This window comes from Pristis pectinata, chromosome 5 (assembly GCF_009764475.1).
Source record: "Pristis pectinata isolate sPriPec2 chromosome 5, sPriPec2.1.pri, whole genome shotgun sequence".
NCBI classification, from domain to species: Eukaryota; Metazoa; Chordata; class Chondrichthyes; order Rhinopristiformes; family Pristidae; genus Pristis; species Pristis pectinata.
In genome coordinates this window covers 82,440,693-82,466,175 of record NC_067409.1, presented here as the reverse complement: position 1 = coordinate 82,466,175, position 25,483 = coordinate 82,440,693, and the positions used below count along the sequence as shown (strand labels likewise).

Sequence of the window (25,483 nt, the reverse complement as noted above, 5' to 3'; positions counted from 1 at the left end):
CAGACTTTCCATTTCATCAATAAGCAAGGTTCCATTCCATCAATCAATCAGGTAGACTTTCCATTCCCTCTACCAGGCAGATTTTCTTATCTATCTGTCAGACAAACCTTCCAGTACATCAATGTGGCAGACTTTCCAGACCAACAATGAGGCAGAATCTCCAATCCATCACTGAGAAAGACATTCTGTTCCATCAATCTGCAGAGTTTCCTTTCCATCAATTGGGCCAAATTCTCCTCCAATGGCATTCTTACCATTGATTAGTCAATCATTCCAGTCCATCCCTTAAGACCTTATTGCAACTCCTGCAGTTAAGCAGTCCTTCTATTCCATTCATCAGAGAGCCTTTCCATTCCATCTGTCAGGCTGACATTCTATTTCTATCTGACAGGCATTCTTACCATTCCATCAATCAGACATTCCAGTCCATCCTACAGACATTATTGCAACTTCACCAATCAGGCAGACCATCGATTCCATTCATCCATCAAACATTCCGGGCTTCATCCACAACTCCTCAGCAATTGAAGTATTCCATGCAGTAAGACCGAGACAGTGTTTTCTCATGGGCTGATAATTGGCAAATAGCTTTCACACCACAGATGTGCCAGGGTCTGACTACTTCCAAATAGAGAGAGTCTAACCACCTACTCCTTACGTTCATTGTCATTATTGTTGCCAAATCTTACACCTTCAATATCCCAGCATTTACCAGGAACTCATTTGGAACAGTTAGCTAAGTATGCTGGCTACATGAGCAAGTGATAGGCTGGGTAACCTGGGGTGACTGACTCACATTCCATCACACCAAACCTCTTCCCCCTCTACAAGTGCCAGAAAACATATCATTCCAACAAACTGGCATGCCATTCTGTCAGACAGGCAGGAGTGTCATTCCATGGATTGGGCAAGTTTTGATTGCATCATTACAGACATTGCATTCCATGGATCAGTCATTCTATTTCATTCATCCAGCAGTATTTCCATTCCATCCTTCATGCAATCTTTCCAATCAATCCATCAGGCAGACCTTCTATCCATTGGACAGATTTGCCATTCTATTAATCAGACCAACATGCCTCTGCATTGATCAGACTAACAGTAACATGTTGAATTTCATTGAAAACTCCTCATCAAATGAAACATTCAATGTCTGCTTGCAGAAAGTCTGAGACAACATACTGATGTGGATTGCTTATTGGCAGGTATCATCTACACCACAGTAATGCAAGGCTATTCACACAACATAATTGCCAGGCTATGACCATCTCCAACAATGATATTCCCACCACCATCCTCTGACTTTAAGGGCATTATCATTGATAAGTTCTGCGCTGTCAATAGTCTAGCATTTACCAGGAAATGAACTACACTAGCTTCATAAGTGTGATGGCTACAAGAGTGGGTTCTAAGCAGAGTATCTGGGGTGATTGAATTAGTGCTGACATACCAAAGCTTTGCCACCCTCTACAAATGCCATTCCATTAGACATATCATTTCCATCAATCTCCCATGCCAGTCTATCAAGCTATTAGGCAAGCATGCTGTTTCATCAATAAGATTTGTTATTCTATCAGACCAGTATGCCATTTCCTCAAGCTGCTGAGCTGTTCCATTAGGCAGGTATTCTATATCATCAGATGGCCAAGGGACTCAATCTATCAGACCAGTATGCCATTTCATCAAACTGCTGAGCTGTTCCATTAGGCAGGTATTCTATATCATCAGACGGCCAAGGGACTCAATCAGGTAGGCAGGCCGTTCCATCAATCAGGCTTTCCATTGCATCATTGAGGCAGATTTTCCAGACCATCCATCAGCAGACATTATATTCCATACATCAGACAGTCTGTTCATTCTTTCTATGAGACAGACTTTCCATTCTACCTGTCAGACATTCAGTTCCATGAACCAGGCAGATTTTCCAATCCATCAATCAGGTATCATGCCATTCCTTTTATGAGGTACAAGGTATGTATTTTAGTTTTTTTGAATTAATTAATATCTCTTTTAGCTATTGATGTATGTGTAATTTTATTCCAAATGGTGGCATCATTTTCTTTTAATAAATTTTGTGTAAGAAGAAATGGATCTTTTCATTATTCCTTCTGCTCCCTCTCAGCTTTCAGAGTGCCTGTCTCCCTTCACAAAAATTGATTCTCAGATCATTTGAAATGAAGCATCTGATGCTCCTAATGGGTAGTATCCATTTCCTCTGAATAACCATTTAGCCCAGACTCATTTCCCTTAGAGATCACTTAACAAGACTTGTTCTCAAGATTTAAAATTTGAATTTCTCTTCCCTCTGAGGGAAATTTCCTGTAAAGGCAGAAGATATCAGTTAGAGGAAACTTATTTTATTTGAAGACTATTAATTTACAATTTCAAATTATTCTCTTTATTTACAAATTGTTCTGGTACTTAACCCTTGGCCCAACCAAGTTAGTTTAGAGGACAGTTCCTGCTTAACATTTTAGTGTTATTTGGATATCTTTTTGACAGTCCTGGCAGTCAACTTTCTAAAAGGAACTTGGAACATTAAAACCTTGGTTTAACCTTGGCTGTGCATACCATTAAGTACACTTCTTCTGAGTATCAGTAGAATAAGTTGTCAGGAAGGGCACTGAGTAATTGGATTTTTTTTGAGGGAATGAGGGAAAATAGCAAGTTTGAAATGTAACACTATATCAAGGTCTTCCAGCTTGTGAATGCCACATTCTGTGTAGTTACAGTCCTTGCATTTGAGGTAATCAGATTTGGAATTCATCTGCATGTGGTTCAGAGTCTTTTTAAACAAGTCATTATCTTTATTTCCTTTAGTAATTAAATTTAAACATAATTTTAAACCTGCCATTTCACTTTAAGAGATTAGGAGACAGACATTTAGTGATCAGCCAAATCCTGTGATGATCAAATGTGATGACCTTGCACTGTTATAATGGTACCCAACACCAGCTTGAGGAACAACATCTGTTTTGCCTCGGGCGTTTGCACCCTTCCAGACTCAACATCAAATTCTCTAACTTTAGATAACTTGCTCTTTCTTTCTGTCAATATAAGAACCATCTCTGCCTGCCTTCCCCCTTTCTCTTCCTCTCTGTGTATAGTCTGGCCTGCTGAGCATGTCCCAGTATGTGAGAACCGTTATAGTATCCCACCCACCACATGTCTTTTCTCTGTCAGAGAAATTGCCTTTATTTCATTCACATTTTGCTGCTACCCAGACTAAATTATTTACCTCTCTCTTGTCTGATGAAGGGTTTCTCATCTGAAATGTTAACTGTTTCTCTTTCCACAGATACTGCCTGACTTGCTTAGTTTTTCAGCATTTTCTATTTTTATATCGTGTTGGCTCAGATTTTCTTTTCCTATTCAAAGTCGAGCCTGCTGGGGAGATCCCACCACCTTTCCATTAACAGCACATAACACCGATCCTAAAGCTTAATGTGCATATAAATCCTATATGTGACAGATGTAATTCGGAGGTGGCTTCCCTGACACACATGTTTTGGTCCTGCCCTCTTTTGGAAAGATATTGGAAAGACATTTTTAATATTATTTCAATTGTACTGAATATTGATTTACAACCTCATCCTATTACTGCAATTTTTGAGTTACCAATGATGGATTCCGGCCATCTATCTGCTTCAGCTTGTGGTATGATTGCATTTGTTACATTAATGGCCAAGAGATCCATTCTATTTAAATGGAAGGATCCTATACCTCCTACCACATTTCAATGGTTTTCTCAAACTATAACATGTTTAAACTTAGAAAAAATAGGAGTGGTACTGTTGATCCTTCGCTTAAATTTGAGGAAATTTGGAGTCCATTTATTCAGTATGTCCATATGATGTAAGCAGACCTTTTTCGAATCCCTTTCAATAATCTTCTATTTGAATATAGAGGAGCGGAGCTAACGACATAATTATGTTTTTCAACCGAAGAAATAACAGTCTAGCTTTTTGTTTTGAAGTTTCTGGTTTGCTTTTATTATTTTTTAATTTTGGGGTTCTCTTTTAATATAATCAAATTTCTTTTCAAATTCTTTTGTATCATGTTCACTTAGTAAGAGATTAGGAGGTTCAGATTATATATTTTACTCCCTGTGTTTGTATATGTCAACTGTTATTATTGTAATCCCGATCTCTTCATACCATGTGTATAATCACTATTGCTATGTGTATTAATTTGAAATTTAATAAAAAGATTGAAAAATAAAAGAGACACTCGGGGAGTACTTCCTCCCTTACAATGAGGTGGCAGATATGAGCGGCAGCTGGGGAACCGAGTGAGGATAACGAGCACTGAGATCACGGGACCACATCACATCTGGTACCTCCAGTAACCGGGGCTCTCTGCGGAGCCCAGCCTCGGAGCTGGTGAATAACAAGGGCGAGGACAGCCGGTGTACCATCAACTGGAGTTGAAGGGTCACCGCTTCGTGGGCTGCCAACCGGATGAACTCGGCCGGCTCAAGGCAGACGGCGTAGACCAGCAAAGGATTGCTTAGGTAGGAAGCAGGCTGCCGCTCGGTAGTAGGCTTCTAGCAACCTTAACCTTCACCCATTCTCTCTCTCTCTCTCGCCCCCCTTCCCCGTTAATGCAGAAAGAGAGATTGCCCGCGGCTGCCTCCTCAGAAGGGAGTAGCTTCCAATTGCCGGGTCTGCGTTGTGGGGCCGACCCAGCACATTGGGGAAATAAAATGCAAGCCGAGAGCTAGCGGGAAGCACAGGGGATAGTAGCCACGGGCCAGGCCGACCTGGTGCGCAAGGTGACTCTGTTTCCCTTGCCCCCCCCCCCCCATGTACCAGGAATATCTGGAGGTTAGCTGATCCGCTGGTTTAAGGATGGATGTAATCTCGGGTTGCAGCAGGGGATGTGAACAGCCGGTGGACGGCACTGTTCCTTTGTGGCATCCGAGCGAGACACGTCTCCCTCTCCTGGCTTCTGAGATCAACTCGAATCACAGAAGTGCCTCGGTGCAGTGTGGAGCCGTGGTGGTCAAGTTAACGTACCAGAGCTAACCACAGTGAGTGCGCAATGAGTAACTGGAGGAATAAATTTAAAACGGGGGGGGGGGCTTAAATAAAACTATCAACAACCCCCCTTAGTTTGTGCCCTATCGCCTTGCCAATGGGGCACCTTCATTTTTAAGGAGACGAGGCTGTAAGAATCATGTTGTTCGGCACTTATACTAATCAGGCAACGGCACTGCCGAGCCATGGCCCTGGTTGAAAACAGAACCGGTTGAGCTGTTGTTTTATAATGGGATCGGTTGGTAAAATGTCTTGGAGCCGATAAATTCGAGTTTCAATTCTATTTCTTTGTTCTCATCAGGTTCTTGCGTCGGTGTTGCAGACTGCACAGTGTCCGGTGTTGACGGTGGAAATAGTGAGCTATTGTTACCGAAGATTTTTTATTGGCACAGTGTAAGGTGGGGCAGTTGTAATGAGTGTCCAATTGTTTCTATTAGGAGCTTGTTTGAAGTCTGAGCAAAAGTTTAATTATTTATTTGGCAAAGAACGAAACATTACTTGATTTGGCTGATGACTCCCCCCCCCCTTCCATTTTATAAACTTTATAATCCTGTCTCTTATCCAATTAGTCCTTTCAAAATGCTTATTTTTCTATGTTCCTACATCACCAATAGAGACCAACTGTACCACAGGCCCAGGTTGATGGGATAATCACGATCCTCCCTTCAGGGATCCTCTCCTGTTTGATAGGAAGAGACACTGGATGGTAATTATGACAAAGAACTGTGACCATGTCTGTACTACTCCCACCTCCTACTTTCAAGCAAATTGTGCTGTCAAGCACAGTCTTACCTGAGATCTGTTAACTTGCCTTCCTGGCTCAGGTGGCTTATCACTGCATTACACGTTGTATATGTCAGTTGGTCCACCGGGCAAAAGCAGCACCTTCCCAAAAATAATGAATATACTGCCTGTACTTACAACATTTGGGCATTAAGGAACTTGCACTGCACTGATTTGGAGCTTCACGCTCCAGTGATCATCTCAAAGCACTTCCCAGCTAATTAAGTGGTTGTAATTTACTGAAATGCTATTTACTGAAATTGTGCACTCAAAGAGTTGCTCAGACTTGCTGCTGGTCACTGAGAAAAGCTGATCAAGAAACATTGTGAACCTCTGGCCAGTGTGCTTTATAGATTAGACCATGTTTCCAATGGAGATAATGGGGACAGGAAACTTGTAGACATCTTGTATTAACCCCTCTATACATGCTCTATGTTTTAGCACTTTGACAATACCTTGCTTGCCTGTATGCCTTATTCTATCTTCAGTGAACTGAAGGCAGATTAGTAACAAACTGGTAGATTTTTAGCCTTGGTGGAATTCTAACATACAATTCAAACACTAAAATGAGGCAAGTGTGTTACATCAGGGTTTGATTTTTTTAAAGTGTTGTTCTGGCTCATCCAGATTCTATGAAGCAGTGCTACTTGGAAAAATATTTCTACTTTCCAGAAATCAGAATGTCTTGCCTTAATTTCATTTCTAAATACTCTGAACACCACTCAAAAAATAAAACTGGGCTGCTGCAAATGTGCTGGTTCTACTGCCCAGTCTTTCTCCTGTGCCAGTCATATATTGACACCGGTATTGGTTTATTATTGTCACTTGTACCGAGGTACAGTGAAAAACATGTCTTGCATACCGATCGTACAGGTCAATTCATTACACAGTGCAGTTACATTGGGTTAGTACAGAGTGCATTGATGTAGTACAGGTAAAAACAGAGTAAAGTGTCACAGCTACAAAGAAAGTGCAGTGCAATAAGGTACAAGGTCACAACAAGGTACATCGTGAGGTCAGAGTCCATCTCATTGTATAAGGGAACCGTTCAATAGTCTTATCACAGTGGGGTAGAAGCTGTCCTTAAGCCTGGTGGTATGTGCCCTCAGGCTCCTGTATCTTCTACCTGATGGAAGAGGAGAGAAGAGAGAATGTCCCGGGTGGGTGGGGTCTTTGATTATGCTGGCTGCTTCACCAAGGCAGCAAGAGGTAAAGACAGAGTCCAAGGAGGGTAGGCTGGTGTCCATGACGCGCTGGGCTGTGTCCACAACTCTCTGCCGTTTCTTGCGGTCCTGGGCAGAGCAGTTGCTGTACCAAGTCGTGATGCATCCAGATAGGATGCTTTCTATGGTGCATTGATAAAAGTTGGTGAGTGTCAATGGGGACGAACCGAATTTCTTTAGCCTCCTGAGGAAGTAGAGGCGCTGGCGAGCTTTCTTGGCCGTGGCATCTACGTGATTTGACCAGGACAGGCTGTTGGTGATGTTCACTCCCAGGAACTTGAAGCTCTCAACCCTCTCGACCTCAGCACCGTTGATGTAGACAGGTGCGTGTACACCGCCCCCTTTCCTGAGGTCAATGAGCAGCTCTTTTGTTTTGTTGACATTGAGGGAAAGGTTGTTGTCATGACACCATTCCACTAAGCTCTCTATCTCCTTCCTGTATTCTGACTCATCGCTGTTTGAGATATGACCTACAACGGTGGTATCATCTGCAAACTTGTAGATGGAGTTAGAGCAGAATCTGGCCACACAGTCATGAGTGTATAGAGAGTAGAGGGCTGAGGATGCAGCCTTGAGTGGCATCAGTGTTGAGAATAATTGTGCCAGAGGTATTGCTGCCGATCCTCACTGACTGAGTTTCATTGGAAGTTGAAAGGGAAAGCCTTGCACGTGCATGAAGTCTCTCAAACCAATTGGAATTCATCACTTTGAAAGGCAGTGAGTGTTGCATAGGCAATGTGTCAGCTGTTGGCCAGTGATGGCAAATTGTCTTTTGCCTAATAAGGCATAATTCCCATTCCTGAAATGTGACTCAGTTGAGATTTCAGTTTGGTGCACAGGCAGTGCTACACTGTCTCCAGTTTTAATCTGACGCTGTATCTAGTCTCTTGCGTGCACCCAAAAGTTCCAGTGATACATTTTGAAGAAGATCCATTTCAGAGAGTCATGTTCAGCAAACAGCCTAACAGTGTGGACATTTTCTTAATAATGTACTAGAGTAATCAAGTTCAGTGCAAATTATGAAAGGGAGAAATGCAAATTGGCTGCAAGCATCCACTTTTGGGTAATAGTGTCGTCCATGGGATGGGATGCCTGCAGTAAATGGGATAAGCCCATGAATGGATGAATTCACAAGCGAGCTGTGGGATGAGTTCAAAAAGGAATTTACTCTGATCATGGACCTGTTTATGCCACTGAGGAGCAAAGCTCTGTCTAAACAACAGGCTTCTCATATCAAAAACTGAAGGAAAAGCCACACAAAAAGGAAAATGAACTCCTCAAACCTTAGCAATTTGCAGAGATTCAAAGAAGAGCAGTAGGTGTCTGAACAGTTACTAATAGCAGCAAAAGGGTAAATGAAAACTTAAAATGGATGTCAAAGGCAAAACCGTGAAATTTTTTAATTAGGCAGATGAGGGTGGACAGGAGCAGGGTGGGCTCCTTAGTAAAGGGCATTAATGGTAATGCAAATGGGAAAGGTGGACAGGTTTGAATGATCATTACATTCAAGTTTGTCCACCATTTTCATTTGCAATATCACCATTTACAGTAAGGAGAATGGCATTCCAGACATCCTAAATTTGATATTAAATCAAGGACAAGGACTTGCTAAAATTAATATTAGAAAAATAACAGTAAATAAATTTTAGAAAGCCCTAAGAAGTAATATCAGGATCAGATAGTTTCCATCACAGGATTTTAAAGGAAATATGTGAGAGGCTGAGATTTCCTAAATTTGTAAATTCATTTTCATATTTTCTTGCAACCCAGACACAATGGGCAGAATGGCCTCTTTCTATACCAGCTCTCAGAGCATTCCCATCAGTACCATTCCCCCCTTTACCCCCTGCAACCTATCTTCTATCATCTCCCTGATCCCCAATTCTCCTGACACCCCCACACACTAGGGGAATTTACAATAGCCAATTAACCTACCATCACATTTCTGGAATATGGGAGGAAATGGGAGGAAACTGGAGTACCTGGGGGGAAACCCACAGAGAGAACATCCGAACTCTACACAAACTGTGCCCAAGGTTAGGATTGAACCTGGAATTGTGGAGTTGAGTGGTAACATCACCGTGCCATCCTTTTGTCCATAGCATTTCAATGTTTAAGAAAGATAAGAAAAGAGAGCCAAGGGAACTATAGACCAGTTAGTTTAATATCTGCTGTCAGGAAATTTCTGAAGAATAATGTGAGGGAGTATCTTGAAAAATAGGATTGACTGAAGCCATCGTGAATTTGCAATGAGTGGCCATCCCTGATAGAATTATTTGAAAAGAGGACAGGGGAATGTTTTTGCATGTAGTTCATAAGGACTTCCAGAAGACATTTGAAATCCCCATTTGAGGCAGTTAGCTGAATATGAAGCTTGTCTAATAACTAGAAAATTGACGAAGTTGCAAATGGAAGAGGAACAAATATCAAGAAACTGCAGATGCTGGAAATCTGAAATAAAAACTGAAAATACTGGTATACAACATCCGTGAACAGAACAACACCTCATATTCCACCTTGGGAGTCTCCAACCTGATGGCCTCAACATCAATTTCTCTAACTTCCGGTAACCCCATCCCTTCTTTTTCTTCAACCCCCCCCCCCCCCCACTCCTTTGTCTTCCCTTATTCCTTTGGTTCCCTTCCCCTGCCTTGATGACCTGCTCATCTCCTCTCCTCCCCCCATCCTTCATTCCATGGTCCACTGCCCTGTCCTACCGGATTGCTCCTCCTTCAGCCCTTTGCCTCTTCTACCTATCACCTCTCAGCTTATTACATCTCTCACCCCCCCCCCCCCACCCACCTACCTACCTTTCCCCTCTCACCTGGACTCGCCTATCACCTGAACTCACCTGTCACCTGCCTGTGTGTGCTCCTCCCCTTCCCCCCCACCTTCTTATTCTGGCTTCTGCCCTCTTCCCTTCCAGTCCCTTCGGCCTGAAACGTTGACTGTCCATTTCCTTCCATGGATGCTGCCTGACCTGAGTTCCTCCAGCACTTTTTATGTATTGCTCCAGATTCCAGCATCTGCAGAATTTCTTGTGTCTCCGTGAATAAAGTCAGAGTTAACATTTCAAATGGAAGACCCTTCATCAGAACTGGAAAAGAGAGATGACAAATTTCTTTTCAAGAGAGGGTGAGTTAGTGACAAATAGGGCCAAATAACTGTGAAATTGCAAAGCTTTTTGTGTAAGCCATTTTGTATGCAAATGAAATGAGGAACCAAGTAATGTTTACAGCAGAGATACAAGAGACTGCAGATGCTGGAATCTGGAGCAACAAACAATCTGCTGGAGGAACTCAGGGGGGTCGAGCAGCATCTGTGATCTCAAACTATAGCATATTTAAACTTAGAAAAAATTAGGAGTGGTACTGTTGATCCTTCGCTTAAATTTGAGGAAGTTTGGAGTCCATTTATTCAGTATTTCCATATGATATAAGCTGACCTTTTCCAGATCCCTTTCAATAACCCTTGAATACAGAGGAGCAGAGTTAATGACATAATTTTTTTTAATTGAAGAAATATCAGTCTAGTTTTTCTTTTTGAAGTTATTGGTTTCTTTTGGTTTATTATTAATTTTTTTTGATTTGGGGGTTCTTTTCTCATAATTAAACTCTTTTCAATTTTCCTTTTGCATTATGTTCACTTAATAAGAGAGCGGGAGGTCTAGATTACTTTTTTACTCCTTGTGATTATATATATTAACTGTTATGGTTGTTATCCTGATCTCTTTGCACCATATCTATAATTATTAATGTTATATATTAATTTGTACTAACTTGAAAATTAATAAAAAGATTGAAAAGTGCAGCATCTGTGGAAGGAAAGGAATTGTCGACATTTTGGGTTGAATCCCTGCATCGGGACTGGGTTCTTTCAGATGAGATACCAAACTCCCATTCTCTGCTGATGCAGGGTTTTGACCCAAAATATTGACAATTTCTTTCCTCCCACAGATGCTGCTCGACCCGCTGAGTTCCTCCAGCAGATTGTTTGTTGCTAAAGTTTTCGTAGTTACCGCTGGGTATGTAATGTTAAATATTGCCATTGAAACCCATGCACTCGCTTGAATCAGCAGGAGTAGAAAATGGGAGACAGAGACTGTGATGCTGGAATCTGGAGCAATAAATGATCTGCTGGAGGAACTCAGTAGGATGAGCAGCATCTGTGGGGTGGAGGGGGAGGAACTGTCAATATTTTAGGTCGAAACCCTGCGTTAGCAGAATACGGGACTTTGATTTTGGTATCTCATCTGAAAGAACACCACCTCCCAAAAATACCACTCTTCCCTCAGTGCAGGAGTGAAGTCATGATTTTTTTGGTTCAAGTTCTGGGTTAGAACTTGACAGAACAGTCTGGTAACTAAGAGGCGAATGCTATCAATTGAGCAAAACAGCACCTAACGGCTATTGAGTCATTTATCTGACTGTATTTGGGGAAAGGGTGAGAATCTAACTGTATAAAACCATAACTGCAATTCCTCTGAATTCTGATTTTGCTGCATTGTACTGATTTTATTTTTGGTGTATTTTTGTTTCCTCCACATGCTTTCTGTATCAGAGACTGCTTCCTGCCACTTTTGTATTAATTAGTTCACTATAGGAGTACAAGCAGCAGGACCTTGCAGTTCCACTTGCTACAAAAATTTGTTTGTCAAAGTCGGCACAGTCTCAACGCCATATTCTCAGGAGGAAGAAAAATCTCGGGTTTAAGGCACTTTCACCTTTCTGGTTGTCCCTATGTACCCAAGAGCACAGGCTGGTAATCTTCCTAATGACTCCACTAGTGCTCAGTTGTTGCCTTCCACCCTTTAGACCTCATCACTTCAAGCACCTTATCTTCTGTTTTTGAATTTGGGAATTTTGACTAGGAGAATCATATCACAACATGGCACAGAATAGCATAAGTCTACAGTGCTGTCCATGAGTGTCCTTTGAACATGTCAGAGACATGAAAACGTTTGTTAGTTCCACTCGACAATGTCATTGAATGGATGTTTCCCATCAGCGCAAAGATCCAGCACCTCAGTGGATTTTCTACAGCATAATTCTCATGTTGTGTGGTCCTGGTGTTATGCAAGTATGATTGGGGGTGGGAAAGAGGGATGTTGTTAATCTGAATTTGTGTGTTTGATTTATGCACTGGAAGTTGGATTTTTGTCACTAATACCATTCTTTTTTCTAATTTTGTGCTCATAACATAGTGGGTTTACCATACCTGATGAATGGAGCACTTTCCACTTCACACATGTAATATCTGTATTGAGTAGTCCTTACTTGTGATTTTTCCACTCAACTCTTAGTCAGTAAGATCTGAAAGGCTGCTGATCTAGTGAAATTTTGTACTGCAGAATAACATTCAATAAGTATTGGTTTGAAACTGCCTAAATGTAATTTATCTAAGGTCCTGGCAGCAACCAGTCTGAGGAGGATATATCCATGTCAATCATATTTAAGATACAACTGTTCTATTTGGACATATTTTGATGATGCACTCCTGTCACAGAGAAGCTGTGCTGTGGAGATGCTCTTGTGACAGAAAAGCAACACTTGAGTTAAGAGGCTAGACTAGAAGGTTGCTTCTTTAAAGCAGTTTTATTCTGATGCAGAAATTTTTGAAAATGTCACCTTGTGGTGACCTAGTTTTCTATATTATGACATAAAGCTTAAGCAAAGTACTGGTATCATAACTATGTGTAAGAGACTTTAGACACTGGATAAATGATTTTATTGACTTGTTCTTTGACTATTGTGTGGTCTCTATTCTAGTGTTTCCAAATTTGCAACTGAAGGAAGGAAAAGGGGAGAAAAGCATTACACTTGCCTGGGGTTTTCTGCCATGAGAAATGATTCACTTGTGCTTTTCCCTCCATGTTGTGCTGTTGTGCATCATAACAGGTATGTCACTGAAGCAATGGATTGATTTGTTTCCTTGCCTTGGTTGTCTGTACAGAGAATTGTCTTCTTTGCTATATTGTCATGTGGGTTCTTTTTAAAGGTAAGTAGTGGGTTTACTTTTCTTTAAAATTATGCATAATTTAAAATCAAACGGATCGCAGCATTCCAATGTAGTGATATCGTCTCTGCTTCTGCTGTTCTTGAAACAGACAACTTTTTGTGAAGTACATACACAGAACACTCCCCACTACTGATTTCCGACCTTCTTAAAATCTCATCAACCCTTCCTAGAATCTTCGAATACATTTGATCCACCCTGCCTGTACCAGATGACTAATTAGTTGCACTTCCCTGTTCTTTCCACGTAGCACTACAATTTTTTTTTCAAATCCACTTCAGAATTTGATATTGAATCTGCATTCATGTGAATTCAAGATTATACCTTGAAGGTTTGAAAGAGAATAATGTTTTAATACGCCTTTTGGCAATCTTCCTGCCCCACTCCTGAGGAAACTGACTCTATATAGTGTTAGTGATGTGTGCACCTGGGATATACTGATGATTTGGTCTCTGTCCTGCACATAAAGGTGCTCACCTTTTACATGTGAACCTCAGTGCTGTGTGTTGACAGTGTATCTAACTTGAATGCAGAGATTGTTAGAACTGAGCCTTAATTTGTCGACATTCCATATGCTTGCTCTCAACAGTGGGCTTGGTACAGCAGGGAAAACAACCCAGGTTGTTTTTCTTTATTCCTTACCCAGGGATGCTGAGGCTGATTTTGTATCACCACTGTTACCATGGTAATGTTGCTTATGCAGCACAGATGGGGGAATTGAACCTGGCACCTTCCTGTTCGGTACTGTGCAGACGATCGATAAACTGATTAAGCTAATTGTCTTTACTGTCATTTAAAAAAAAATCTTGCTTTAGTATGGGACCATGAGACATTTCTTTGTGCATTGCAAGTCTTCAGGATAAATTTGGCCAAAGGTACCATGGAGAATTCCCCCATACTGAGAACAGTCAGTATTTGTTTGTCCAATAGATGATGTCTGCTTCAATACTACTTGAATTTTGAGCTTGTCCTTGCAATGAATCTTGAACTTAACCTCATTCAGTGGTGAGGGGGCTAGTACTGAGTTATTGATAACACCTGAAAAGGTGTCCGAGTTCCCTGTCAAGTTAAAGTTGGCAGTAAGGCATTGCCACAGTGCATTTTCAACCTCTCCATCTGATCTATTGATGCTCAGCTGCGTAATAGCTGTGTTGTATTGTGCTGTAACCATACTGATACCAGACAATTATAATTGGAATGTCACTCTTGTACATTCCCATGACCTGTGATCCACTTTAGTTGCGCCTATTTCCTGTAAGAGATACATTTAGTGTAAGTAGTTGGAGGGTACAGTTGCTGTTAGTTCAAATACTAATATTTAAAAGTAGTAAGAACAAGATTAAGCCATGTAGATATTCAAGCCTGCTCCATCTTTCAGTATGGTCATTGCTGATCTGACCTCAGTCTCAAATCCTGGCTGATTCCCATAAACTCCTGATTCCCTGTATTCCAAAAGTCTCTACCTCTGACTTGAATATGTTTAACGTCACAGCTTCCACTCCTGCGTGGGTTGGAGAATTTCAAAGATTTCACAGCCGTGCAGGAGAATCAGTTCTTCTTCACCTCCATTTTAAATAGCCAATCCCGCTATCCTAACATTATGCCCTCTGGTTCTAGACTCCTCCGTCAGGGGATACCTTTCAACATTTATCTTGTCAAGCTTCCTTAGGATCTGAAATTATTTCAATAAGGTTTTTATTTCTAAACTATATGGTTATAGGCCCAATCTGTTAAATCTTTCTGTTCATTCTTGGAATCAACCAGGTAAAACTTCTCAGAGCTGCCTTCAAGGCAAGTGTATCCCTCCTTAAGTAAGACCAAAACTCTCCAGTTATTCTGGTGTGGTCTCACCAGTCCTTGTACATTTGCAGTAATAGTTCTCTACTTTTTATACTCCATTCCCCTTGCACTGAATCATCTTCAAGATTCGCTGTAACTGCAGTGCAACTTTCTATGTTTCTTGTACAAAGACAATAGCTGAGGCTCCGGCACTGATCTCTGAGACACCACGAGTTACTGTTTGCCAACCTATTTATCTCTATGCTATTATCCATCAGTTAGCTAATCCTGTATGCAAGCTACTATATTCCCCTTAACTGGTCTACTAACTGGATGGTCCAGATGAATTACCTCAACCTAAAACCTTGACTGTCCATTTCCGTCCATAGATGTTGCTTCACCCATTGAATTCCACCAGTGTTTTGTTTGTTGCTCCAGATTCCAGCATCTGCATTTTCTTGTCTCCATCACTATTCTCTTCCCTGATTTCCTCAACAGCCACATTGAAAGGTAGCTTTCCATTTGACCCAGATCATGTTTGTAAACTCAAGAGTGAGAATTGAGACACCCAATGGCAGTCCACCTGGTGTTAGATTCTGCACAGATTAATCTAAAGGAGACAAATTATCAGATGTAGTAGAACTGGAGTTACAAATGATACTCTGTGGAAGGAGGCCTGATTTTTGCATGTGGTAATCAAATCTTTGAACCTTTGAAAATTATACATGTTCTGAATTTTGGATCCTACTTGCATAATCTTTTTACAGCCAGAGTGTGACACAGTGAGGAAATGCAGAGGAATTTGCTTTCTTCAACCACTAATCAATTGGTTCTGAGCCCTCTTTGACAGACTGTCCTTCACCTTTCTTGCCATGAGTGATAAGAATGGCAAGTATCTGGACAGCTTTGTCTTTTTCAGATACACAAACTCCAAAAGAGAAGGGAAAATAGTGATTTTGTTCCCAACTTGAGAAAAGTACACAGGAAAGGAAGACTATTACGTGACAGTGGTGCTTGATTGGCCAGCTATTTAGGTGTTGACTTGAACCATTAAGTAGCCATTTTGTAGTAAAATGAAAAATGTAAATGGGGGGAGAAAAATCTATAAATGAGATCCTTCTATTTCTCATTCATCTTGATTTGTGGGCATTGTTGGCAGGACTGGAGTTCTCTGCAGTTTCCCTCAAGATGTTTGTGATACATCCAAGACAATTGCTGGGTGACCTCAGAGCAATTTAAAGGAATCAGCATTTTAAAAAGTGGTGAATTGTCCAGATCGTGTAATGGTGGCAAGTTTCCATTCTGGTAGGGCATTCTGGTAGGGAAGGGTTAGATAGATCTTAGAGCAGGATAAAATGACAGCACAACATTGTGGGCTGAAGGGCCTGTACTGTGCTGTTATGTTCTATTAGCGAACCAGATGGGTTTTTAAAATATTCTTATTGCTTTGTCTACTTTTATACAAACTAGCTGATGTTTTCTCTACTTTTGAAAACTAAATTCAAATTGGTGGATTATTTAGTGTAGATCTGATTTGCTGGTACATTAACAAAAACCAATGCACTACCAAGCACTTAATTAAATCATTCCTTGTACAAACCTTGCGCACAGGTAACCTGTACTGACTTAATGATACATTATCAGCTCTACACAGGTCATTTTCTCAATTTGTTTTGCAAGCAATAGCATATGAGTAACCACCCTTTTATTAAAGCAAATAACGAAACACTGATTTATACCACCTGAAATAAGAAAAGCTACTTCCTGACAACAGGTTATTGCATTAACAACATTACCAGCCCTATTATCCAGCTACAAGTGAGTGTTTTAATTTTTGTGCATGTTTAATTTGCTGTTGAAATGTTTCTACTTTACTCACCTCCATTGTGCACTAAATTTCTTTTTGTGAAATAGTCATAAACCACAATGTATGATTTGAAATAAGTTATTGCTTCAAGGGCCTGTCTCAGGGTTGAACTGCTGTTCAGGTGCATATTCAGTCCTTTTGGCCTTATCAGTTGACAAACACTGATTTTATAATTAACTTTAATAAAAGGCTCTGGTTTTGTTTTCAACAGTAATCTCCTCACTGTTTTTCCATGGAGTGAACCTGTCTAAAATCAGCTTTGTACACCCATCCTTTGCTCAAAATGGGATTGGAAGTTTATAGCAGCCCTGGTAGCTGAGGCAAGCACAATGTCTTGTTCTCATTATGTGTGATATTCTCACTGTGATTGTGAAGGCTCCAATGTGGAAATCAGATCTGTACATAGAACAGTACAGCACAGGAACCGGCCAAATGGCTCCTAATGTTGTGCTGAACTAATTAAATTGGTAATCAAATGCTCAACTAATCTAATCCCTTCTGCCTACAGTGTCCATATCCTTCCATTTCCTGCACATTCATGTGCCTAAGAGCTTCTTAAACACCATCATATTTGCCTCCCACCATCCCAGGCACCCACCTTTTTTTAAAAACAAAGAAAACTTGCCCTACACATCTTTGAACTTACCCCCTCATCTTAAATGCATGCCTTCTGGCATTAGACATTTCAACCTTGGGAAAGATACCAGGTGTCTGTCTATGCCCCTCAATCTATTAGGTCTTCCCTCAGCCTCCACCGCTCCAGAGAAAACAACTCAAGTTTGTCCAACCTCTTCTTACAGTTCATCCAGGCAGCATCCTGGTAAACCTCTTCTGCACCCTCTCCAAAGCCTCCACGTCCTTCCTATAATGGGGCAACTAGAACTAAATGCAATACTCCAGATGTGGCCTAACTAGAGTTTTATAAAGCTGCAGCATTTCCTCCAGACTCTTGAACTCAGTTCCTCAACTAATGAAGGCAAGTATGCCATGTGCCACCTTTACCACCCTATCAATCTTCGTAGCCACTTTCAGGGAGCTATGGACTTGGACCCCCAAGATCCCCTCTGCACATCACTGTTAAGGGCCTTACCATTACCAGTGTACCATCTCTTCACATTTGATCTCCCAAAGTGCAACACTACACATTTGGTCAGATTAAACACCATCTGCCATTACTCCACCCAGATCTCCAACTGATCGTATCCCATTGTATCCTTTGCCAGTTTTTTTACACTATCCAGAACACCAATCTTTGTATCACCTGCAAACTTACTAACCCACCCATCTGTTTTCATCCAGGTCATATGTACCTATCTTCTATGGGCAAGCCAATTCTTAATGCAAACAGCCAATTCACCTTGGATCCCATGCATCTTAATCTTCTGGATGAGCCTCCCTTGAGGGATCTTGTCTTACTAAGATCCATGTAGACAACATCCACAGCTCTACCTTCAAAAAAACTCAATCAAGACAGACACGACTTGCCCAGTACAAAGCCATTGCTGACTATCCCTAATTAGACCATGGTTTTCCAATTTCTCAAATCCTATCCCTAAAAATCCTCTCCAGTAACTTCCCTACCACTGACATGAGACTCACCAGTCTTTCATTTCCAGGATTATCCATTTCCCTTCTTGAATAATGGAACAACATTAACTACTTGCCAGTCCTCTGGGACCTTGCCTGTGGCAAGAGAGGACGAGATGATATTGGGCAAGGCCCCAGCAAACTCATCTCTTGCCTCTCTCAATAACCTGGGGTATATCCCATCAGGCCCTGGGGACTTATCCACCTTAATATTCTTTGAGACACCCAACACTACCTCCTTTATCTCAATGCTCAAGCAAATTAGTATGCTCCACATGGATGTCAATCCTCTACTTCCTTCTCTTTGGTAAATACTGATGCAAAGTACTCATTTAGGACCTCACCCACATGCTCTGCCTTCAAGCAGATGTTCCCTCCTTTATTCTTGAGTGGTCCTACACCCTCCCTAATTATCCTCTTGCTCTTAACACATGCATAGAATGCCTTGGGATGCTCTTTAATCCTACTTGCCAAGGACTTTTCATGGCCCTTCCTGGCTTTCCTAAATCCCTTCTTGAGTTCTTTTTTAGCTTCTTTATAATCCTCAAGGGCTGTTTGCTTTTATCTTCCCAAACCTTACATAAGTTTCCTTTTCCTTCTTGACTAAATTTACCTCTTGACAAAGGTTCCCTTACCTTGACATCCTTGTCCTTCTTACTGGAACACACTTGTACTCTTTGCAATTGGTCTTTAAACACCCTCCAATTGTCAATGTGGACTTGCCCAAAAACAGCTGTTCCCAATTGACTCCCTAGTTCCTGCCTAATACTCGTAAGTCGTCCTGCTCCAATTTACTACTCTCCCACAAGGTCCATACTTATCCTTATCTATAACTACTTTAAAACTTAATGAGTTGTGATCACTGTTCCCTAACTGCTGTCCTACTGAAAGGTCAGTCACCTGGCCAGGCTCATTACCCAACACCAGGTCCAGCATGGCCCCTCCTCATGTTGGACTACCTACAAATTGATTTGAGAAACAGTCAATGCACCCAACAAATTCTGCCCCATCTCAACCCCTTGCACTGAGGAGGTCCCAGTCTATATTAGGGAAGTTGAAGTCACCCACTACAACAACTGTTTTTAAACACCTTTCCCAAACCTGCCTGCATAACTCTCTCTTCCCACCCCTTCTCTTCTAAAACCCATAGCTCTTCTAAAACATTGAAACCCATCCATTCCTGTCCCTCTCTCAATCAAATCTGTTGTGACCACAACATCATAGTTCCATGCACTGATCTATGCTCTAAGTTCATCGCCCTTACCCATAATACTCCTAGCATTAAAGTACACACACGTCAACCCATCAGTCCCATTGTGTCTACCTTGCTCCTGCCTGTCCTTCCTTAGGCTTCCTACCTTCCTCTCAGTCCCTCCACTTTCTGACCTGGTGCTGTGGTTCCCATCCCCTTGCTAAATTAGTTTAAACCCTCCCGAGTAGCAGGAGCAAACCTCCCAGCCAGGGTATTGATTCCCCTCCAGTTAAGGTGCAACCCGTCATTCTTGTACAGGTCATCCCCACCCCCGAAGAGGTTCCAATGATCCAAGAACTTGAAACCCTGCCCACTGGACCAGTTCCTCAGCCACTCATTCATCCTATTCCTGCCCTGACTAGCACATGGCACCAAGAGTAGTCCAGAGATTACTACCTTGGAGGTCCTGCTCCTCAGCCTCTTTCCTACCTCCCTATACTCACTGCACTGGACCTCCTTCCCCCTTTCTACTTATGTCATTGGTGCCAACATGCACCATGACCTTTGGCTGCTCCCCCTCCCCCTTGAGATTATTCTGCAGTCACTCTGAGACATCCTCAACCCTAGCACATGGAAGGCAACACACCATCCTGTTGTTTCTTTCGTAGCCACAGAATCTCTCGGCTGTCCCCCTAACTATCAAATCTCCTATCGCTATTGCTCTGCTTGACTTTACCCTTCCCTGCTGAGCCTCAGAGCTGGCCACAGTGCCACTGACCTGGTTGCTGCCACTGTGCACTGAGAGGTCGTGCCCCCCAGCAGTATCCAAGGGGTATACTTGTTGCTGAGGGGAATGGCCAGAGGGGAACCCTGCACTTGACCACCTGTTCCCCTTATTTCTGGTGGTCACCCAGCTATCTGAAACCTCTATCTTGGGTGTCACCACTTCAGTAAAATATCACCGATGAAGCCCTCCACTCGCCAGATGATCCTGAGTACCTCCAGATCCAGCTCCACTTCCTTGACCCAGTCTGTCAGGAGCAGTAGCTGGGTGTACTACCCACAGATATAGTCATCAAGGAGACTGTGAGGTTCCCTGACTTCCCACATCTTACAGGAGGAACATTCTACTGCCCTAACTACCATCCTGCCTACACTGAATCAAGGACTAAGGATGAACAACAAAATAAGACCTTAACTGTCCCTTCTCACTGAAGCCCTTTTTTTAAAAAGAAAGTTGCTCTCACTCCCCACACCTGGGCCACTTATGCTACCTCTTATTGCTAAAGTCTCCACTCTTACACTGGCCCACTCCAAACTGGCTGCTCTGCTTGACCCTAACTTTTTATTGACTGCTGTTAATTAACATTAGCCAATCGACTCCTAACTAACAAATTGCAAATATGCCTCCTTTAGAGTACTGTACCATCTGAAGATGGTTGTTGAAGTATAGCTACCATGAAAAACATAATTGAATTTCCCTTACAGTCTGGTCCAGTTAATGCCAATTTGTTTAACTTGAGTGGCTGGATAATTAAACTTGCACTTAATAACCATATTGCGTACTTCATTGCAATTCCTTAAGTTGAATCCCATAGCAACATTTTGATTTCCAGTTCTCTGGTCAATATCTATCACTCAGCGAACTGAACAAAACCATGATCTGGGCATTTATCAAATTGCTCTCCATGGGATTCTACAGAGCGTGAATAGGCTTCCTTGGTTTGTGCTTTGTTACCCAGCTCAATGTAATTGGCTATAAAACTCCTTTGCAATATACTGCAATTGTGAAAGTTCATCCTTTTTGGTGGAAATGACCAGGATCCAGGGAAGAATTAAAACTTTAATCAACTATTCAAGAATTACAAACTGACCCTTAATGGAACTTAACAACGTGAAGTGTCAAGTAATTAGTATACTAGAATAGAAAAGATGATTACTAAATTATGGTGTACATCAATAGAGAATGTGAATTGGAAGTGCATTATTGTATATAGAGAAGTTGCAATCTCCAATTTTAATTAAATGTAAATAGTATGAAGAAAGAATTGAGAGAAGAGGCAAAATTTACTTTGAATTGGATAACTAGTGAGGCACAAGATGGCAAACGTATTTCTCCTGAATGAAAATTAGACCCCTCTTAAAATGACAAAAGTAATGCAGAGTTCTGAGCAAGTTTTAAAATGTACCAAGAAAATTCAGAGGCCAGGATCATGTTGAAAAAAACTAACAAGTTAAATCTGGTGCATGTGTGTGCAATGTACCTCCAGGTTTCTCGAGGTTTGGATGGAAGTAATGGTTCAGTGGCTTGGTGCTCCTGCCTTTAGGTTCAAGGTTTGGCGCAGAGACTAGAAAGGAATGCACTCCTGGAGGAATGCTATACTTATGAAAGACAGCAAAGAAATCAAAATGGGTTTAAGTTATGTGGCCCCTCAAGCTTGCTGTGACATTTTATAATCGTGAATTATCTACTTCAAGCCCATGTTCTTTGCCTGATCCTTGTATCTCAGCTCTAAGTATACTCAGTGACTCAACATCCAAAGCCCTGTGGGTTGGAGATTTCCAAAGACTCACAACCCTCTTAATCATACCTTTGGATGAAATGTTCAGAGGAATTGTCTATCTTATTGGGTCTTTGCAAAGAATTTCCTGGTCCTATTCAAAGCAGTGTATCCTGGCCAATAATTATCCCTCAATTAACCTTGTTAAAACTGTATAACTGGTCACTATCTCATTCTCTCAACTGCTTCACAGACACCCAACTGGTTTGGGATGCGAATATAGGATGCAAATGTAAGTTTGTGTTTTCTCTGCATGATTGAAAAGTTTGAATATTACTTACCATATATCCCTGTGGCATTATCCCCTTGGTGTAATTTCAGAACCAAGGGATCAAGCATGTTCCCTTTCACTGTTGTACACATGTAGGCTTTAACAATGTTCAATGTCACTTCAGCTGTGTTTTATAATATTTTCACAGGAACCTTTTCAGATTATTGCAGTGAGACAGTTCAGTATTCCAATGCTGTAGTTTCTCCCAACCTGAAGATGACCAAAATCCTACGAGTTCCATCGGCAGTTTCGATGTCCGAATGTATATCAGCTTGTTGTGACTTTCCCGACTGTGACTTGGCATGGATGTTTGAGGGTCATTGTTACATTATGAGCTGCCAGAATGAGGAGGAGTGTGAACCAAAGAAGACCAGCACTATGGAATCTTACTTAACCTTTGTGCAGAGGTTATCATCTCAGAGGTCAAGCATACAGGAAGCCCCTTACAAAAGCAGAGGATATTCCATGGGGATGCAGGAAGAATCAACTTCAGCGGAGAGGGACAGTAATCTGGAAGACCTGTTTGCCGAACACCTGAGCCTTGATATAGCAGCAGATTCCAAAGGAGATTATAAAGAAATGCCCATTACTGGTGGGAGTTTGCAGGGTTCCAGCAAGGATCAGGAACAGAGGCATGATTCACAAAGCTGGTTGGTGTGGGACTCTAATTACAACCTTGATGTGTCTCCAGTGACGGTTGGTGGACTCGGTGATGAAAATGAGGAGGTTAAGTTGGCTGGAATTCATAGCGGAATCCCTTCGGATGTGACCGGGTCAGTTAGTGGATCGCGGCAAGAAGAGTGGCATGATGAGACAAAAGAAGAGGCAAATGATATTCCGACATTTCTCCCGTTGGAGGTAGTGCGTAAAGAAAATCTTCAGCGCAATTCAAATGAAACTAACAGTGGTATCCAAGAGGTAGGTTTTCAAGTCTCACCATTGTTGTATTGTTATCTTAGATTTTTCTCATGATATCTCGCCCCATCCCCTTTGGCTTTCGATGTTGTGCACCAATTACTGCAGAAATACCCAGTGGTAACCTGCTTCCAGGTCTAACCCAGATATGCCAGAGCTACATAAGAATGATGATCAGAGGAAAAGGGAAGGTTGGGATGGTGGTGGGACAAAAATGATGTTGCTCCCACTTCCCCTGGTGTCCTTTACGGAACGTTTCCAGCAAAGTGGAGAGGAAAAGCAAAGTAAAATCTCAGATGCTGGGAATTGATTATCTAAACAGAATGCTGGAAATACTCAGCAGGCAGAATAGGCCACATCTGAGGAAAGGGGAATAGTTAGTGCTTCAGATCCTGACATTTCATCAAAGCCTAAGAAAGTTAGAAATTGAATGTGTTTTAAGTTGTAGAGAAGGGGGAGCTGAGAGAACAAAGGGAATCTCTGATAGGGTGGAGACCAAGAGAAATCAAATGATGCAAGTATTGCTGGCTGAGAGAGGATGATGATGGTTGTTTATCCAGGTCAACCAGCGATTCCCTTCTTCCTCATCCAGTTTGGTATACTGCATTTGGTAGTCATGGTGTAATCTCCTCGGTATTGCTGGAGCCAAACGGAAATTGGATGGCCATCTGTTCTGTCCGCAAGGGTGACCTTGAGCTTTCAGTTGCCTGTCATTTTAGTTCTCCATCCAAGTCTCACCCTGACCTCTCTGTCTTTGGCTCCTTGCAGTGTTTCACTGAAGCACAGTACAAGGTTAAACGCATCGTTTCATTTTCTGACAAGGTGCATTACTACCCTCTGGGCTTAACAGTGAACTTGACAATTTAAGAAAAACATTTTGGTCGGTTCTGACGAAAGGTCATCAACTGGTAACATTAGTTCTGCGTTTCTATTTTCATAGTTGCTGCCTAGTCTGATCTTCAGATTTTTATTTTAGACTTCCAGTATTGGCAGGATTTTGCTTCTATAGTGCTTTTCTTTCAATTTCAAATTCAATTTTGCTTTTGTTTTTCTCTCTTGCTCCTTTCGTTTTTACTCATCTTCTATTTGCATATCCTTCACTGAGATGACACGCAATTAACCAGCCTTCGCTCCCTCTCTCTGTCGGTGGTTCCATCACTACTTGATTCATTCAGTCTCTCTTGCTCTCTACCCAGTCCTGAACATTCTCTCTGTTCCCTCCACTCCTCCTCCCTTTCTGCAACTTGTTTCCCATTTTTTTTTCCCCAGTTCTGATGAAAGGTTATCAATCTGAAATGTTAAGCAACAAACAATCTGCTGGAGGAACTCAGCGGGTCGAGCAGCATCTGTGGGAGGAAAGGAATTGTTGACGTTTTGTGTTGAAACCCTGCATCAGGACTGAGAGTGGAGAGGCGAGATGGCCAGTATGGCCCGAAATGTTAACTGTTTTGCTCTTCAAAGATTTTTCCTGAACTTGCCAGCATTCCATTTTATCTCCATTATACACAGTATATTTATTACTATCTTTCCTACCGACAATAATCCACTCTAGAAAGTGGTAGTAAATTAAAAGTGTAAAAATGATACAGTTTAAAGAACTATTTTTATGAAGTGCCCCAGATCACTCCAGAGCCAGAAATTAAACTGTCTCACAACAATAATTCAGCAGTGGCACTTTAATTGTGGTCATACAAATACATTGGCAAAATTGAATGCATCCTGTTGAGCAGGTGGTTCAAACTTGATGGATAAGACCCTAACCTAAGGATCCATCTGCTCTCGCAGAACGGAGTTTTCCAAGTGTTCTGGCAGATCTGTCTACCTCAAACGACACCTAAAGACAGATTATCTAATTGTTATCACTATTATACAATGGAAGCACTGATGCACAGTGAAGCTCTGAACCTAGAATCACAAGTTCAAGCCTCTGTTTCACAGAGCATTGCATTATGTTTGGTGTTGCCCAGCCAACTTCTAATTGCTTCCACAGAGGAATGGTGAAAGTAAAAGGGGTTTTCCCAGCTTGCTCTTCTGGTGGTATCCTTGGGCACTAGATAGGGAGCAGGCAATAGCTCAATCTATCGCCTGCAAATTTATTGCATGTGTTTCATGTTCTTTGTAACTTTTCACTAAAGCCAGTGAGATACTTTCAAAGTGTAGTTGGTGTTGTAATGCAGAGATAGATGGCTATCAATTTGTGTACAGCATTTCCCACAAACAGCAGAATGACCAGATAATCTGTTTCCAGATG

At 41.7% G+C, this 25,483-nt stretch overlaps 1 protein-coding gene across 6 annotated transcripts in view; it reads left to right on the top strand.

The window, feature by feature from the left end:
• The first annotated feature begins 4,293 nt into the window (after positions 1–4,293).
• LOC127570431 (dyslexia-associated protein KIAA0319-like) overlaps positions 4,294–25,483 on the top strand; it is a 59,983-nt gene continuing 38,793 nt past the window's right edge. For 3 of the 6 annotated variants that reach the window (XM_052016011.1, XM_052016009.1, XM_052016005.1), the window contains exons 1-4: positions 4,961–5,032; positions 5,341–5,437; positions 12,814–12,942; positions 22,466–23,235. In XM_052016011.1, the coding sequence (XP_051871971.1) occupies positions 12,891–12,942; positions 22,466–23,235 (822 nt within the window). In that variant the 5' untranslated portion in view covers positions 4,961–5,032; positions 5,341–5,437; positions 12,814–12,890. Of the gene's footprint in view, positions 4,514–4,960; positions 5,033–5,340; positions 5,438–12,813; positions 12,943–22,239; positions 22,279–22,465; positions 23,236–25,483 lie in introns of those variants that run through there. The other 3 variants (XM_052016008.1, XM_052016006.1, XM_052016010.1) reach the window with 3 other exon arrangements.